The following is a 20,159-nucleotide window of genomic DNA, read 5'->3' as shown; positions in this document are numbered from 1 at the left end:
TTGTCCTTTGCCAAAAAATTCATTGCATCAACCTTTTCACCAATTACTGATACACCATCTACACAAAAAGTAGAGTTGCAGCTCTCTATATGATCAACTTGCTTTTTTGAGTGACCCTTCTTTATAACTGTGTGAGGTTTAGTTGATTTGCAAAACTTTTGAAAATGGTTCCATTTTTTACACTTGTGGCATTGCTGATCAAATGCTAAGCATTACTCTCTTTTAGACTCATGATTGGCACTACAATTGCGACAGTTAACAATAAAGCTGGATTTGGGTTTTGCTGATTCATGCTTGTATTGCTGAAGATGCCCCTTTCTTAGAACTTGCTGGAAAATTACATGGTTTCTCTTGAGAACCAGCAGGGACTGTAGCTGCCATGTGCTTAGGCCTGCTTCTGTTTGCCACATGTTGCATGCTGTCTACATTTGCTCTGGAGCCGGTAGAAACCATACTCTTATCATTTGCAAGCATACTTGTGTGTGTTTCTGTAACTTTATGGATTTGACAAATCTCAATAGCTTCAATCAACATTAAATCACTGTCACGCAGCAAAATCTTTCTCACAGCAGCACTATTAATACCACAAACAAGCCTGTCCTTTATTAATTCATCTTTTAAGTCACCAAACTGACACATTTTAGCTTTGTTTTTCAGGTCAGTTATATAAGCTGCAAAAGTGTCTCATGGTTTCTCATCTCTTGTGTAAAACAAATGCCTTGCTAAAGTAATATTTGTCTGGGGGTTACACATTTTCCTGAATTTGCACTTCAGACACTTGGGGTCTTCCCTTGATTCAGACTGTACAACAATATGATGATTTTCACCATCTCCCTCATATACTGCTGGTGCATACACAAATAAATGCTCTCTTTCAATGGCATCTGACCTAGCTAGGTTTAGCAAAATGAATGCCCTTGTCCGTGCATCTTTGTCAGAATAACCTGCTTGTATAAAAATATTGTACTCTTGCTCGAATATTCTCCAGTTCTCTGCAATATTCTGATCAAATACAAGTGGTGAGTGCTTTCAAAATCCATCTGCCATATTAACACATGCCAGTGAAGGATTTTGCAAGTGTGCACGAACACACACACACACATATGCCAGAAATTTATGCCAGTATTCGTAACTTTGCCCAATAGCACAAAAAGCCTCTGAATAACTGAGCTTTGCGAAATAAGTCTCTTGGGCACTGCAATACTCTTGAAATTACTGTACTGCAAGAAATCACCTCTTATCAGTGAAAGAAACTTTTCAAATAACTGCACTGTGTGAATGAACTGGGCAGAAGAAGCTCAGAGTAAGAAATATTTCAAAGTAACTGCACTATGCGAATAAACAGTACACAGCACACTGAAACTTCCCCAGAATGGTGGTACCTTGCAAGATAATTCTTTACAGTGCAAGAAACACTCTGTAATGGTGGCACTTTGTGAATAGACATACCCAGCACAAGTAACTTTATCGAAATGACTGTACTTTGACTGTACTTCACGAAATAGTATCACTTTGCACACAAATAAACTCTTCGGAATACATGCACAGTAATAAGCACACACTGTAAGGACTTTTACACATTTTGAGATACTTCACATTACTCTAGTTATGCCCTTGATACAATATGAAGTAATAGTTATGCCAAAACACAGTATTTTACCAAAAAACATGCAGTCACCTTGCTTTATTTATGCTTAATGTGCCTTTTTTTCCCTTATTATATTCATTTTGCTCATTTAATCTCTTTTCATGCCCATTGTAGTCGTCTTGAGCTCGTTTTACTCTAAACATGCCTGTTTTGCAATTGTGAGGTAATTCCAAGCCCTTTACGTGCTTTTCTGATAATTGTTTTATCAAATATCTTAATTTTAAACATTTTGTTTAATTAATAAACCTTTTGTGCCTCTTGCTTGTTTAATAATGGGGTCTGTGCCCTTGTAATGCTCCGTTTTATCTTTTTTTATAAAATAAACTGTTTCTGCATCTTTTGATTACCTTTGGTTCTGTTCTGGCCGTTTTTTCTTGCTCGTTTCTCTTAGTTTATCTTCACTGTTATCTCTGCACCTCATAACTTTGAATATCAGTCTGTGGAATCACAGTTCTGACACCATGTCGCTCATCTAGTCAGGATGTAATAGACGGGTCTTTGTGGGTTCTGTTCAAGCAGCTTTATTATGTACAAACACATCAGGATTGAGGCTTAATAACTTTAACTAAGATACATTTATATACAAACTAGCTATTACATTCATACCTGCTCACTCTCTGGCTGCACTCCCAAAATGGCACTGAATCGAGGACGTGCTTGGTATTTATATGCACATTCATTCCTTGAAATGCTTCTTAAAGGTACAGCACACACACTGTTCTACAGGTATATTCACATGCAGCAGCAGATGGTAAGCTATAGCTTAAGTGTACTGCATCTATGCTTATAGTCTGATAGTCCAGCTCATCAATTATATATAGAGACGAGCTGTCATGTAATTTCTTGCATTTACCGTTGGTATTTACTATGGCATTTCATACTTTGTGTGTTTTTGTATAATTGTCTGCAACTATGTCCATCTGAAATTGTTAAAAACACTGAAAGCCGGTTTCATACAATATGCAGAATATCCCTGCTTCAGTCTTCCATTGCAGATACTGACAGATTACGAGTGAATCCACGGGAATGACATTATGTAGTCTAGGTTATGGATGCCAGTAGATAATGAAACAATCCTAGCTGGCCTTAGGCATAGGCTAACTAGGCAGCTGCCTAGTGCGCCGGTCTAGCAGGGGCACTTTTCTAGTATTTATTTGATGTAATTAGACCAGGATGGGGGCACCAGGTAGTGCGGTGGGGGGTGCCATAGAGCACTTTTGCCTAGGGCACCAGTTGACCTAAGGCCGCTGCTGCCTGTGATGGTTGAGTTAAGTGTAATGCCGATCTGATGTTACTTGTATATGACAGCCTGTATATCTTCTACCCTGGCATCACATATTTATAACCTTACCGATCTACTTAGTAATTTTTGTTTACTGTCATACTTTTGGTCATTCTACAAATACATGAACTTAACTTCCACTTTTTATAGATTTCCCAAGTAAACTCAGGCTAGTAAAACAACTTTGCTATATTTTTCTGTCAGCTCCATTTGTCTGGGTTTTGTAGACCATCAGATAGTGATACCAGCTTGTGCAGGTGAGTATAGGTATTCTAAACCTTGTAAGTGCAGCATCCTTGTGTAGATGGTATAGTGCTAATGGTGACTGTCCTGCAGTGTGAACATGCCCATTGACACAAGCTTGAAACCCCTGTTGTCTGTTGCTGTTGCACATATCTGTAGATACATATCGCCATATGAATGTGTCACAGTTTATGTGACACCTGTTAGCTTACATTATCAGTGTTACTGCTTATGAGGTGCATATTGGTTGATATGTGTGTGTATTGCATGGTTTATACTGCAATGGCCTATTAAATCATATTTTTCCACTATTACATGTCATACTGCTGACGAGTTGCCCTCGATAGGTGTAACAGAGGTTTACATCCTGATGTGCACATGTATGTTTGCTGCAGATGACTAATAGAAATGGAAAGGACAACATCTTTGTGTGGGAACCTTAAATAACATTGGAGGCCCTGCACCATCATTGCACAAGGCTTCTTGGACAAACAGGAGATACACTGTGGAGGACACAGGTGTGGCATAACATCACCAGCATGGTGAAAGCTATGGGTGGTCACAACCAGTCATACGACTCATGCTGCCAGTGATGCTCAGACATGACCCTTCATGAGGCAAGTGGTGTACACTAGATGAAAGGTAAAGGGATGCCACAGGTGGAGCACTGCATATATCTCCCCCGATGAAACAAATTTATTTCTGGCAGCACATCACATCACTTGTCAGAACAGACTTATTCCAGTGGGAGGAATAGAGGCCGGAGTACAGAGAAGCCATGGTATTTACAGTATTCTAATACATGTAGTGCATGATAGTTGTATGCTGTTACACTCCTGCATGTGTTACCTGTTCTTATGTATTCACAATGACAACCTGATGCACCCCATGGGAGGTAGAGCCACAGGAAGATAGACCTGGTAAGTGTGTCTCTATGTGGTATATGACTCTACTGTTAGGTATTGTGAGCATAGGTACTGATGATCTCTTCCACTATGCAAGTCCATCACATCATGCTAGACACGCAAAACCATACCTCTCAACTGGACCAAATTCCTCAGTATTTACTGGTTTTGAGGGGAAAATAATGGGGTATGATGAATTCCAGAGTGGCCCCTTTAATTCCCAATTTTTTTAAGTTTTTTTTTTTCAAGTTATAGCTAGTGTCATCACGCATTGCCAGAGTGTGTGATGACCTCAGCTTTGTGAAGCAGATTGCCAGCCTGTTAGAGACTCACTTGGCCTATTACCAGGAACCTGTTTGTATCTGGAAATTTGAAATAGTAGGGCAGCACAGCAGGTAGCAGTGAGCAAGCAGAGCTGTTTACAGTTTTGTTTAGGCACCTAAGCCCAAGTCCTTTTGCAGCAGAAGCACAGTCCAGTCCACACTCCCAGTCCCAGGATGAGAAAATTTACTTTCTCTGGCGGCACACTCGACCTCTGGCTTCAGGTAAGTAAAAAAGAAGAATAAAAAAAGTTATGTATACCTAGTGCCTTGCCTGACAGAAACTGTCTGACTCAATATTACAGATCAGATGAAATGTAGCAATGCAAACAAGTAACACTAACATATTAGCCAGCAGTTCAGATAGCAGCAGCTGACACTAGGAGCAGAAGAAAGATATACTTTCAGGACTAGGAATTAATAAAATGGTATGGAAAGCAGATGTTGCAGTAGCTAAGTAGCATAATAACACGATTGTAATTTTCGAGCCCTGTACCTTCCTATATGGATGCAGTTTACCTAGAATTGTGTGATTCATGCCAGAATTTCTTGAAACCTTCACATAAAACAAGATTAGTAAAATGGCATTTTATAGGAACAAGGGTTAGGGTCAGGGAAAAAAAATGGGAAAAAAAGTAAAATAAAGTAATAGTTTTAACTTGCATACCATTATATGTGCAATTTGATCAAAAAGCTGCCTGTGATGTATATAACAATACTAGGCTATAACAGTTAGTGGTCATGAATGGGTGCACTTTCTCTGCAATCTAGGACAAGAGCGAGATGAGTCTGCGTGACATTGTGTAAAAGAAATAAGATGCAGGGTGAAGCTTGTTAGTTTATTGAAGACTTTTACTTCACAGTTTATTTTCACTGCTGATGAGTTACCACTGTATATATATATTTTCACTGCTGTCAAGTTACCAGTTTATATATATATAAAAACATACTTTCACACACACACACACACACACACACACACACACACACACACACACACACACACACACACACACACACACACACACACACACACAATCACACACACATTTTTTGAAATGGCTAATGAGTTTGTCATGTATGCTATTTGTTTTATTTCAGACTTGCCATAATATTTAATTTTGCATTTTTTATATAAAATAACTTTTTTGTGAAATGAAGCACAGTAGTTTAACGTTGGTTATCCCATTTATGACATACTGCAGAAAAAGCTTATTTCCAAATCTTCCATGGGGCTTCACCATAAGACAGTAATAGTCATGTATGCATCTGCAAGGGTCAGCAAGAAAGAAGTAATTCTGTAGGTGTTAGTGATGTGAAAGCCTCAGGTGTGGCACCTGCCTCATCACTGCATATGATAGCTGGAGCACTTTCTTTTTCCAGAATGAGTTGAATAATCTACATATGATACCTGGAGTGACCACCTACTGAGAGGCAAGTCAGATATCATGTTTCATTAGCTTGGGTTGCAGAGAGTGTCTGTTGTGCAATACTGCATTAAAATAACTTTCTCTTCCAAGTAGCATGGCCATACCACTTAATCATTCAGTAGGTAGGCAGGGTTAGAGTCTACCACTGTCTTCCTGTCTCTGTAGTGGACCGATGGAAGGCATCATTCCCCGTGAATGTAATCAACATTTCTCAAGTATTCTGAATGTGTGCACCTGATAAAAAACATGCAATATGCTGGGGAAAATAACTTACACAATGGTTGGTAAATGGCAGTCTCCTCAGATTGTTACACTGTAGTTGGATAATTTGCGAGACAGGATACTGACGACCATCATTATTAGAAAGAGTAGCTAGTTTGAGTGTAATCTGACAGACTTACTGACTGAATCATATAACAAGTGGTTTCAGATGACACCTTTGCTTCCCGTCTCCTTGAGATATCTCTTACTTGCAGCCATTAGATCACTGTTCCCTTCAATGGGTAATGGCATTTGAAAGCCCTGTGATGCTTCTGAAAGAGATTTTTCATTTCCTGTGCTTTTAGTAAGTATTTATAAATATGAATATATGGCACTCTAGCTAAGTTATTTATTATAGGTTAATCAGGTTAAGTGAACTGGTCCATGGACCCTATTCAGCAAGTGCACATGTCACAGGGTAATAAGGTTGCCACCTTTTTAAATGCCTAAAGTGGGATATTTTTTGCAGAAATGTGAAGTTTTGCAGTATAAAACATACCCATGGCTGTTGCAAAGGACAGAAGTTCAACTTCAGAAGCTGACACTGGGCACAGAAGAAAGACACTGAAGGTCTGCAATATTTTAAAGAAAATATAAAGAAGATGAAGTTCTGTTCAAAGAATTTACAAGTTAGTCTAGTGAAAACTTTTGATCTCCCTAAAGGACACATAGCGATACTGTTATTCCTGACCCCCTGCTGCAATTACACTGCTGCTGCCTCCTCATACTGTATATACGTATATTCCTTTTCCATCACAAGTATTAAGGAGGAGGTAACATTACTAGGACACAGTGAAAGTATCAACCAATCCACTTTAACTCCATAAAAAGTTTCATCAAGCAGAATCTACACAGACAGCAAAAAATTAGGACTGAAGATAAGTGTAGCAGCAGCTCTGTCAGGCAGTGATTTTTCCATTGAACCGTTGTGCTCTGAGCCAGAAATTAGAATGCTGCATAATGCAACTCCTAATAATGTGTCCATCTATAAACAGGATTGCTAGTACCTACTGATATAAAGAAGAAAGATAAACTTTCAGGATGTGGAAATAAACTGGTGTGGAATGGAAAGCAGTCAGACATTGCAGTAGCATAGTAACATGCCTGTAATTTGAGTCCTCTTCCTACATGGAAATGCAATTTACCTAGAATTCTGTGTGATTCATGCCTCAGAATGAACTTCTTGAAATTGTCTTCATGTAAAGCAAGATTAGTATAAAATGGTATTTTATAGGAACAAGGGAAACAAAACAGGTAAAAAGAATAAAATAAAGTAATAGTTTTAACTTGCATATAAACCATTATTCTGGTTATATTTTGTGTTTAATATTTTGTCTGTTCCTCAATTTCTGTTTGAATGTTGACATCCCACAAGTCCATTGACATGGGTGGGGTTACATAATTATGTATACAGATTTTTATGTTAATCAGTTTATACAGATTTTTGGCCAGTTGTACCTACTTTTCATGGGCCTTTGTCCAGATTTTTGATGTTTCCAGGTTGAGTGGTATGTGCAACATCATCAGGTATTTATTTGTCTGCTTAGCTACAAATGACTGTAGTGCTATACCTGAGGCAAGGTGATGTTATCCTTTCTTATATATTTCACAGTGTTATCATAATGCACACCAAAAGAGGTAGAGCTGGAGGATAACATGTCTGGTAAGTGTGTCTGTATATGCAATGTTACTACCGTGAAACCAGTAGCTGCAACCATGGCTAATAATGACTTATAGGTTCATAGGTTGGTACTAGGCTATTGGCCCTAAGGCCTATACAAGCCTAGCCATAACAATTCCCTGACTATTTCTTCCCACAATATTTACTTCCCTGGACCCCTGTCTAGCAGGGCGACTAATGTGATCCCCAGGGTGAATTTCCTATCTGCCATCCAATCGTCAAGGTTCCTTTTGAAGAAGGCCAAAGAGGTGCTCTGCTTGACATGTATGGGCAGTCTATTCCAGCGTTTGGGAGCCTCTGGGTCAGGAACCTATCCCTCCAGCATGTTTTGTTCATTGTGATGATAAGCTTTAGATCCCTGGAGCCTGTGGGTCTGAGGGATTGGGATTTCTTTAAGTGTAGCATGTCCAACAACTCTGGGTTTGACATGGCCTTGTATGTTAAGCAGAGATCGCCTCTGAGTAGACGATATGTGACAGAGTATAGCTGGAGTTTTTTTAGACTTTCACTCTTATTTAGGGGCATTGCACCATATACTGCCATGCCAACCTGGTAACTGCACATTTACATTGCATTTGCATATGCTTTAGTAATTGTTATGATATATGAATATAGCTGTTCATCTGTGCAACTGTGTACCATGTATTCTATAATTCACATTTCTGTGTTTTCAGCAAATCCACTACCCTCCTCCTCCAGAAGCCCATCCATTTATCCTGGGACAGGATGTGATGTGCCATATACACACAGTGCAGCCAATGACATGCAGGATCCTGCACTGGGGTCAACTTTGTCACGTCCTGAGGGGTTCAGTCCTGTGGTTTGGGGTATAACCTCTGATAGGAGAGATAGTTCAGCCAGGAAGTGTGAAGGTAGTGGAGCATCAAATATTGGTCAAGAACATGATCTTGATCAGCCCTCTTCAGGTGAGTCTGAAAGTAGTGGTGAAGGTTTACCTTCATAACGTCGATCACATATGATCGACCGGCCACATCATCGAACCAGTTCTGTGAAACCAGAACAGTGAAAACTTTCAAATGTCGAATAAAAGTAGAATTTTGACATTTCCAACCACCCTACACCTCCAAACCAGTGCTACCATGGGTCAAAAAGGGGGTGAGATTTTGCCGTTCGGAAATGTGGTGTTTGACGTTTTGGACAGTTGCACTTCAGTATTCATGGAAGCGAGGTCAACCGTAATGTGATCGGCATTATGAAGGTAAACCAGTGGTGACACAGCTCCATAATGGACAAGTAATGTCTGTAGGATGGCACATGGACAAGTAGTTGAAATGCATGGATGTGTGTATGAAGGTGTAAATCTGACCTTACAGACTCATAAATAATCTTGGCACCATCATGGCAATGAACTGTATGCACTTGCTCATGCTATCATGTAGCACCCCAGCTCCGTGTGTTACATGATGGTCAGAATCACAGGGATGGAGTGGTCATAGCAACAGTGGCTTCTCAGCACAATAGTGTGGCATCTTTTGCATGCTCTTTTGAGAACCTTGTCACAGCAGTGCTTGAGCAGTGCTGAAGTACAACTTGGGCACAACATGCTCTGACACATATAATCAGAATGGAACCATTTGGGTAAAGGGGGACAACCTCTTGCATACTCCAGACAAGGCCCTCATAAATCACAGTTTGTGATCCATCTTGTAATTCATACAACAATAGATATCCTGTGGCATCAGACATGTCAAACAGCACTAATCTGCATGGGATGTAGTTGTCATCACAGCAGTCATCATTGCCACAGGATCAGGGTGACACAAGAAGATACACACTGGGGTAACTCTCACATACATGACATGGATGAGGATGCCCATGCTGATGACTTATGCCACAGTTTTGGCTGTCCCTGCCACGTGAGGAAACTGTTGACCCACGATGCTGTACTGTCGATCTAGCAGTGGTGCCATGTGTTGTATGTCTGCGTACTAAACACTTCCTTGTGTTATCCATTCTTATGTATTTCACAGTGCCATCATGATGCACACCACAGGGGGTGAAGTTGGAGGATATCATGTCTGGTATGTGTGTCTGTATATACCATGTTACTCATTTGATACCAGTAGCTGTGACCATGCCTAATAATGACTTTTACTGTTATTTGGGGGCATTGTACCACAAACAGCCATACTGACCAGGTAAGTGTACATTTACATTACATTTGTGTATGCTTTAGTAATTATGATGATATTTGAACACATCTGTTAATCCATACAGCAATGTACAATGTATTTTATAACTTACATTTCTGTCTTTGTAGCACCTCCACTTCTTGCCTCTTCTACATGCCCGTCCACTGATCATGAGGCAGGATGTGACATGCACATACACACAGTGCATCCAATGATAAGCAGGAGACTGCATTGGGGTCAATTTTGCCATGTCCTGCTAGGGTCAGTCCCGTGGCTTGGGGTGGTGTTCCATTGATCTGGTGGTGGTGGTGCTGCTGCTATGTGATATGCATCTGAGTATTAAACACTTCTTTGTGGTATCCATTCTTATGTATTTCACAGGGTCATCATGATGCACACCACAGGGGGTGAAGTCACAGGAGGATGGATCCAGGCAGTGGCGAGTGTGGTATGATGGGATGTGCCAACTGCTGTATGCCCATGGTGACCCACAACAGCTGTATATGCATGTTGCACACATATGTCAGTGATATACAAGTGTGAAGGACTTAAGGAAATGTAGTATAGGGACAGCAGCAAAGGTAATGCAAAAGCAAGCACATGTATGCTGTAATGTGAAAAGGTATGTGTCTGTGGGTTCAATATCTACATGTGCTTTCTTTATGCTGTTGCTGTTAGTTCAGCTATTTTGCTAATCAGGTCTACTATTATGCATCCTATCAGTAATGTATTTTTAATGTTGTCAGTAGGCATACAGTTATAATTATTACATAGTAGGAAACAATAGAAAAGTGCTTATATATATTACATTTCCTATACATGTATGTATGTTTGTGTATATATATATATATATATATATATATATATATATATATATATATATATATATATAGAGAGAGAGAGACACACACACACACACACACACACACACACACACACACACACACACACACACACACATATATCTGATATCCATATTTGCAAATTTATATCACTGCTTAATTCAACATATACATATATATATATATATATATATATACATATTTAGACACATAGACATACAGATTTGTATGTCTATATGTATACACAGATATACATGTTTTATATTTGTACAGTAATTAAGGAAGGAAAAGCACTGTGGAGTACAGCATATATGATTCACAGAACAAATGATGTGTAATGTTTTCTGTTAATTATGTATGTGCATGTTTCTGTGTACAGATTTGTGTGTGTGTGTGTGTGTGTGTGTGTGTGTGTGTGTGTGTGTGTGTGTGTGTGTGTGTGTGTGTGTGTGTGTGTGTGTGTGTGTGTGTGTATGTGTATCAAATCTATATAGAGAACTCTACTATCGTCTGGAACACAAACTATAAAAATATACAAGTTTATGTATTCTTTCTCTACTGTTCGACCAAAACCTGGACTAAAAATTAGGCACTTACCTGCAGCCAAGATATGCTGAAGAAATCACAGATCATTTTGTAAGTATTGACTTGCACATTGTACTATAGTCTCTACCCTCCATCAGTCTTCTGCTCTATGATCCTAATAGCCTTGCTTGAAGTTGAACTGCTGCAGTCCCCAAAAGTTTGTCAGCTGCCGAAACAATCCATCTATGCCAGGAACCTCATGAATCCTAATGCTGTTGCCCTTCTAAAGAAAAAGCTGTTGTTGCCATAAATCCGCAAAGAAAAGTGCTCCCAGCAATACCCTTTTTTAAACACATTGCAATGGCATGAAAACTGGAGCCCAGAAGTTCCTCACTGATCACTGTTCATTTTCCTGCTTCTCCTGGTTGGTTTGCTTTGCATCATAGTCAACCTCTGATTGGCTCATATTACCTGTATTTAAAATGAATATCTTTGCAGCATATGAGCCAATCAGAATTTGCAAAGTGGAGCCAACACTCTTAATGTGGAACTGCAGAAATTTGTGAGTGCTGTGCATTAAATGCAGAGCATTCTGCATAATCCAGAGCACTTGGAAGGTAAGCAGATAATACAAGCTGCGTGAATATATATGAAGGAAAAAGTACTTGAAGTGAACACACTGCTGACCAGATCCTAATCCAAGAGCTAAGTGAACACACTGCTGACCAGATCCTAATCCAAGAGCTAAGTGAACACACTGCTGACCAGATCCTAATCCAAGAGCTAAGTGAACACACTGCTGACCAGATCCTAATCCAAGAGCTAAGTGAACACACTGCTGACCAGATCCTAATCCAAGAGCTAAGTGAACACACTGCTGACCAGATCCTAATCCAAGAGCTAAGTGAACACACTGCTGACCAGATCCTAATCCAAGAGCTAAGTGAACACACTGCTGACCACATCCTAATCCAAGAGCTAAGTGAACACACTGCTGACCAGATCCTAATCCAAGAGCTAAGTGAACACACTGCTGACCACATCCTAATCCAAGAGCTAAGTGAACACACTGCTGACCAGATCCTAATCCAAGAGCTAAGTGAACACACTGCTGACCACATCCTAATCCAAGAGCTAAGTGAACACACTGCTGACCAGATCCTAATCCGAGAGCTAAGTGAACACACTGCTGACCACATCCTAATCCAAGAGCTAAGTGAACACACTGCTGAGCAAATCCAAACCCAAGAGCTATCTGCATCATCCTTTGTGCAACAGGGGTCCACTAATAAAACAGATCAAATTGTCCTAATCCTCATTCCTGTAAAATGCTAATTTATCAGAACAAGCATGTCACCACCTTACTGGAAGTGAGGATGCACAAGGGTCGATAGGACTTGTGACTGGTATTATCTGCCATCATCTTTCCCCAGAAGTCATTCAGGTACACATTTTGGACTGAGGATCCTGGGCAGACATCTAGATTATTCATGATCACCCAGGCATTATTGTGCACAAACTCACACCTCAGTGAGCTGCCGTAGCAGAATATAGACATGGCTTTCAGGAAGAGCCCATAGGCTGGGAGTAACAGCCAGCAGCCAGTCAGTTACTGTCTCACGATTGCTAACAATTCTTTCAGGACAAAACATTGTGCAAAGCTACATATTTAAATTAGAAAATGTAGCAGCTTTTGATAAAGTGCTAATAATCAGTTCTCCTTTCTCAGCATTTACTGGAATTTAATAGACTCTGTCCAACCTTTCAAGCTTGTGAGTTCTAATAATGCAGCTTGCAGCCTGCAAATGAGCAACAGGCAGTGGTTGTCAACAAGACACAATTTAACCTTTGAAAGAGTGGCAATGAAACTAATCACACAACCAGAAACAGTACACCAAAAATATGCAACACTCACAATTTTGTTGCTCTGAAGCTCAGCACTTATTTTACAATTGCTGCCTTTTGGCTGAGCACCACTGACCCCACCCCCCATCTCTAGATGTCCTGCCTTTCTTATAGCCATCCAGTAAACAAACCATGTTAGGGCAAGTACAGCAGCTGCATGAACTGGTGATTACACTATGGAATTGTAAAGGAAAAGAAAAGGCACCTCACGTTTCTACAACAGATTGCAGCTATTCATCAGGTCATTGAACCATATGGATGCTAGGGACGTGGTTGCTTTGTTTATGTGACGTCTTTTTAACCACAGTACCATACATCATATAGAAAGCTGAGCTGACAGATTTTACAATTCCTTCCTCATACAGAAAATACCACATATTTACAGTAATTAGGCCTCAAATGATACAATGAAAACACAGCAAAGTAAGCAATGGCTACAGCATATGGTGTGTAAGAGTAATTTCAAAGTTAAAATATTTACATGTTGATGGTAGGAGTCTGCTCACTTGAGCCTTTAGAATGGCTGTCTGTGATGCTCTCAGTCAATCTTTTCTTCTGATGAAAGCTGCTAAAAGGTTTCCTCCTGGTCTCGGTGCTGGTAGGTGGGGCTCTCCAGGTCAGAGCGTAAACTTTGTCATTTTCTCTGGTCCATGGGTAGGTCGGTTTCATCCACTTTGTGTGTTGTTTTTCTTATATAATGGAACAATTTCCAGAATTTTGCTAGTGTGTGTCCTCTGCTTTTCTATGGTGCCCCTGTACCGGCTGGAACAGTTTTATGCCTGTTACATACAGTATGTGGTTGCTTCTAGCCAGCCTTTCCCGACAATCCATGAACTCCCTGTCTCGGTTCTATAGTAAAGCTATGCAACAGCCTGCCTGCAGCTTGTACTAAGTCCAAGTCTTCACCATGACGTGGAGAAGCTAACAGAAATAGTCAACCACATTCTAAATCAAAGCCCACAGCATGTTAACCATGAAGACAGGAGCTGTTATGCCCTCCGCTCTGCAGAGCACATTCTACCACCCCCACACTACAAGTATGAATGATGGAATCACTTCCATTATCGAGGCACTATGTATTAGCCACCTGACAATGAAGTAGCCACAAAATGCATGTAAAATATTTAAAACACCTTGCATTCTGTTGACTTATGTGGAGCTTTGATGAGAGCTAAGTAAAGCCTTTAAGTTTGAAAACTGCTTATGGCTTGTGTTCAGCAGCGGATGTTCAACTTCAAACAAATTCACCAACACAACTTCCATTCAAAATGCCAACAGTCCATAATGATGCTGATGCCATTAACTGAAAACTGTAAATAAAGAAAAAAATTGTGATTTCAAGGGGCCACTCAGGAATTCTTGGCACCCCATTATTATAGCCTCAAAACGAAGAAATTCTAAGGAATTTGATATGGTTGAGAAGTATGCTCTGCACCCCTACAAGCACTGGTAATTATCTATACCCAGTCTGAGATCACACAAAAATATGGTAAGGGCAAATTCCCTGACCCTGCTACACCACTATTTCATAGAACATAATGATCATTCTTATTTACAGTTTCAAAAGGCATTTGATTATATAAGCCTTCACTGTTTTGATCTCTCTCTCTGTATATATATATATATATATATATATATATATATATATATATATATATATATATATATATATATGAATACACATAGACACACACACACATATATATATATATATATATATATATATATATATATATATATATATATATATATATTATATATATATATATATGGAGAGAGAGAAAGAGAGAGCTATCTATATATCTAAATATCTATATCTATATAAAGAATAAGATATATATATATATATATATATATATATATATATATATATATATATATATATATTTTATAGAACAGTGAAGGGAAGCAATGCATAAATACATATATGTATGCATATGTGTACTCATGGTTTCAATACACCATACAACAGTGGTAGTGGTGCATATGATCTGACATAAGGCATTACAATAGGAACATATTAAGCAATTCTGTCTAGTATAATAGGTGTATCTCAACAGGTAGCATTCCAGACTTTGGTAGAAGAGCGTACTACGTGTTAAACATAGCACCTTCTAAGTAGGTGTCACATATCCTTGTGTGCCGAAGTGTCAACATGTTTTAGGATGATCATGCAATGTCTAAAGGATCCAAAATGACCAAACCAGAGCCAAGGATGAATGGTGAATCCTCCAAATGATATAAATAATAGATAAAAACAAAGGCAGGATAAACCAACACAAAACTGAATAATCCAAATGAACTGTTTATTGGAGGTTACCGCTTACACAATCAAAATGACCTCTTCATCAGACCATTAACAGAAGTACACACGACATGATATTTAAAATAAATGGAACCTATCAGACCATCTTTGTATTAAAACCTACCAAACATTATAAAAAATGTTAATGCATTGTCTTGAAAATCACCCAATCCGCAAAACTGAGAAAGGAGTTGTCACAATCACCAACTCTTTACGTATTACTTTAACCAATCATAATAGGTAGCTTACTTGCATTTAAATAACTATGCTCATCCAATCCAGGCTTTACAAGTAATAGATGTCACATTTAGCTGACCTATCACACAGTTTAATACATCGTACAAAATGTTCACCATGTCTCCGCATTCAAGTAATAACTGAACCATAAATAACAAGGAATCAACTAAACTATAGCTAAAATTGTGATGTGCCTCATATTAAAATTTATAAAATTGTCATAGCTGTACTAATATGATATCGCAGAATATTGCAGCCGCCTATCTACGTATCATGCATATTGACATAAGCAAATTATGATAAGTTGCTTACATAAAAATGCAGTATCCTCATGCATTCAAAAACTTCCAAAGGATATAAATGAATCTCACCACATGCTGACACATTGGTCAAAATGTATTTTATCATATGCATAATAAAAAGATCATAAATACACAGTGATCAAAATGTATTATTAAACATGAGAATATATATAAATGTATGTTAATAAACCTGTCATATTCCCTTTTAAAATAGACTAAAATATGACAGTATACATTCATGTTTGCCTGTTATTAATTACATAACCCACACATCTGGCAACCTTCAGTACATAAATATGTTTTAGATTTCATATAGCATCATTGCTGGATTCATGGACCTGCCAATAAATTTTAAGTTATAACAGAGTGATGGAAACATAACCTAATGAGATATTGTAGTACATAACTATTTGATTGTATTTCTAAATTAGATTTACAACTGCATAAGTCAGATGTATGTTGTATGTTTTAAAATGTGTCTTATTTTTTGTTTCCTAACAGGCCATAACGAGATTGCCAGAAATAAGGCAATGTGTATCGAATGGATGCATCATCTGGAGGAGCAACATCAGGAAAGAGGTATGGGTGATATGTGCATGTTCTGGTGATGTAACTGGTGCATACCTCCAGTGCAAATTTCATTTTTGTCATATCAGTTACAGTATCATGAGCAGATGATATGCAAATAGATATGTTTGTTTTCCCATCATGCAACACTATTTCTGTTTATGTATGTATACTTGTAAAGTGTAACAGACACAATAAACAAATGCAGACAGTATTTATTGCAGTGCTCCCTAGAGAAGCAATATGTTTGTATTGCATACTTGTATGTGTATGCAGACTTGATACTTTTTGCTGTATACAGGATTCTCAGCTTTCTGTATTTTTACTGACTTTTAGGTGTTCACACGATCAGCTGGACACCATCTATGGATGATAATGGTACACTGATGGTGTGCTCCATAGTGGTTGTGTTTCACCTATTCATGTGTTAGACATCTAATTTTTTGAGATATTGTGAAAAAAAATGTATTGCTGTGGTACAGCTTGTGTTTGTTCATTACATGTAATTCACACTGTTTTCTGTGGTGGTCGACGGTATCATTTCTAATGTTATATAGTGAGGGGTTGTCACTTTCACTTATTGTAGTATAGTTAGTGATGTATTTTCCATTCGGTGACATATACTATACCCATCATGTGATAAACTTTCCCCGGGATTCATGAAGCTCGGCGCAAGGCCGGTGTAAGGCTTGCACCGGCAGTGCAGTGAATAATCGGCGTAGCAGCGCCATATGCATAGTAATGAGTGCGCGCTGCAACCACAGACATGTGCGGAGGGCACGTGAGTGAGCCCAAGTAGGATGCGTCTGGAGGCGTGGCCAAGCCGGCAGGCGATGAGCAACCTAAAGTGCTGACTGCCACAGGCCGCCTGCAATAGGTAACCACACCAGCCAGGGCCCGTGGATAATGAAACGTACGCAGACTATGCAACATAGTACCCGTTCACACAAAACGGAGAACCAAACATTAGCCCACGAAGTCCAAAGTGTACCCGTCCAAGGAACAAAGGATACGCGTAATACCGTGTCCGTCCCGTGATGCACTGTCAGTGGACATACCCAGTGAAGGTGTACCGCAGCATGTCAGCGCGCTGCAACCACATAGAAGTAGTGACATGGGCATGGTCACCAGCAGTAGTGAGAGTACACAGCCGGGTAGCCGTGTCGATATAACAACAAGAAGGAAACAAGATACCCTAAACACAGGCAAACATGTGTATAGCAACATGTACTACACCCAGCAACGTGCTCATCGCATACACATAGGATGGCATATGCCTAAGCGTAATATCCAGAAGCGGAACTCATGCATGCAAGTGTAATACACAACAGCCCCGTCATAGCATGTAACCCGCACCCATGTACGACCGTGCACCCAACCCAGCTAGCAGCCTTGCGCAGCTACACACCTACACACAATGGGCATACCTGAAATGTAGTAAGAAGTATTGTCCAAGGCAGTGCCACGCGAGCAAATATGTACCCCACATGTTAACATCCCACCACAGGTACAGATATCCAAATGGCTGCATGTGAATGTGTCGGCAGAATGTGTACATCCCGCATGTGGTATGGACCTGTCAAAACCCCATAGGCATGCACATGCCACTGTGCCCATAACTGTACACATCTGGACAAGGCGGTATGTTCAGCCACCGTACCGATGATTAGCTATGCAGACATGTCAAACACAACACATATGTCGGAACATCTGCCCACCAAGCAGGACGCCCCAACAGGGTGCCACAGGCACAGAAGGGGAAGGTGGGACATCACACGTGGAGAGTAGCGTCGCCGGATGGGCAAACACCCACGTCCAACGCAAAGGACGGAATAACATGTATATGCCTGGATGGATGGGTATGTCATAGCATGGGAATAGGCCAAGCTATCCACCATAATAGCCATGCGTACCAGATACAAACAGCCAGTAACACGCAGTAGTAATGCAGGAAGGCATACACGACTGTGGGAATAGCACAGGACATATGGCACGTGCCAAGTGTAGATGCATGACACAAATGTCCAGGATGGGGCCCCCTGCAAAGAGGAACATGTGCCAACCCCACCTCCCACAGATGTACCGGCAGTGAAAACACATGCCAAACACACACCAACACTACCGTCCATCCCACGACAGCAACGGAGGCTGGTCAAAGACCACCATGACGCGTCCACAAACAGGAACACGTGGGACCGTTGCCTTAACACCCCCCCCTCAGGCCAAAGAAAAATAGAATGGACATATGCATGTAATGCTGTGAAGGATGTGTGGTAGTCCTCAGTATCACAGAGGTAGGTACACAGATACACTGTAATCAACTGTGACGTATGTGCACTGTAGACAGCATACCTGCAGGTAATACATAGTTCAATCACGTGCCACTGAAATATACACACAAGAATGAGGATAGGGGATAGACAAGTGTGAATGGGACAAACTATGAACATAGGTTCATAGGTCCATAGGTACAGAGTAGGCTATCTACCCAAGGGCAGCCACAACCCTAGGCCACAGTTATGTTACCTTTGCCAACCCTCCAGTCTGGAGATAAAATGCCTATTATATTGCTGTACCTCTGTCAAGCAGTGACAATGATGTAATCCCTGGGGTATATGTGCAATCCCCCATCCAATGGACAATATCCCCCTCGAACAAGGCTAGCAAGGTTCTCTGCCTCACATGTACTGTGATGTTGTTCCACAGCATAGTGAGTGTCTGGGTGATGTATGTGTCACTCCAACACATGCTATTAATGACCGTGTCAAGGTTCATGTCACCTGCCCTTGTGGTTCTGAGGGATGTAGATCCAGTAGGTGAAGCATAGTCATCAAATATGGGTCGACATGGCCTCGTATGTCAGGCACAGGTCACCACTGAACAAGTGGTATGTGACTGAATGGAGCAGGAGTCCTTACAGTGGGGCAGCACAACACAAATCCCTGACACCCTGCATCTGTCTGACGATGAACCTATGGGGCCTTCCCAGCTGCTGTAGGTGTCGGGTCAGATACCTTCCAAACTGGGCAATGTACTCAATCATAGGTCTAATGAGTAATGAGTACAAGGAGACGATGACCTACCCTGATCTAGATGTGAATCCCTGCACGATCAGGTGGGCAATGTAGAAGTCCTACTGAACCACGATAGCAACGTGTGTGTCGAACGAATGGTGACTGACAACCTGGGTCCCCAGATCCTTGGTAATTCCCCCCGTGATCAGTGGACTGCCACCCATATGGCGGACAGGGGTGACCTTGTTCTTCCTGATGGGTATGACTATGCATAACCTGGCATTTAGCTGTAGGCCATGTCCCTGACAGCAGATATCCATATCTGTGAGGCCCCTTTGAAGGATATCTGTGTCAGATGTCCGTCCCACTATGGCACCCGGTTCGCAGTCATCTACAAACAATGTCAGCCCTAACCCCCCTGTGTGTGCTTGTACTTTGGAAATGTAGATGTAGAAAAAGAGTGGACCCAGGGCAGAGCCCCGTGGGACACCGCCTGTGACAGGCAGTAAGTCTGACATGCTGCCAGCAACTATGACCGC

The 20,159-nt window shown here is 40.4% G+C and overlaps 1 protein-coding gene across 1 annotated transcript in view; it reads right to left on the bottom strand.

Moving 5' to 3' along the window:
- Positions 1–11,398, bottom strand: part of LOC122816163 (hemoglobin subunit beta-like) — a 93,786-nt gene extending 82,388 nt beyond the window's left edge. Inside the window, exon 1 of the mRNA XM_044088917.1 lies at positions 11,363–11,398. Within this exon, the coding sequence (XP_043944852.1) occupies positions 11,363–11,398 (36 nt within the window). The remainder of the gene's footprint in view (positions 1–11,362) is intronic.
- Between the last annotated feature and the right edge of the window lie 8,761 nt (positions 11,399–20,159).

Source organism: Protopterus annectens, chromosome 12.part0, assembly GCF_019279795.1.
Source record: "Protopterus annectens isolate FY-2018-M chromosome 12.part0, PAN1.0, whole genome shotgun sequence".
NCBI lineage: Eukaryota > Metazoa > Chordata > Ceratodontiformes > Protopteridae > Protopterus > Protopterus annectens.
The sequence above is the reverse complement of the archived record's forward strand: the minus strand, read 5'-3'. Positions and strand labels throughout refer to the sequence as shown.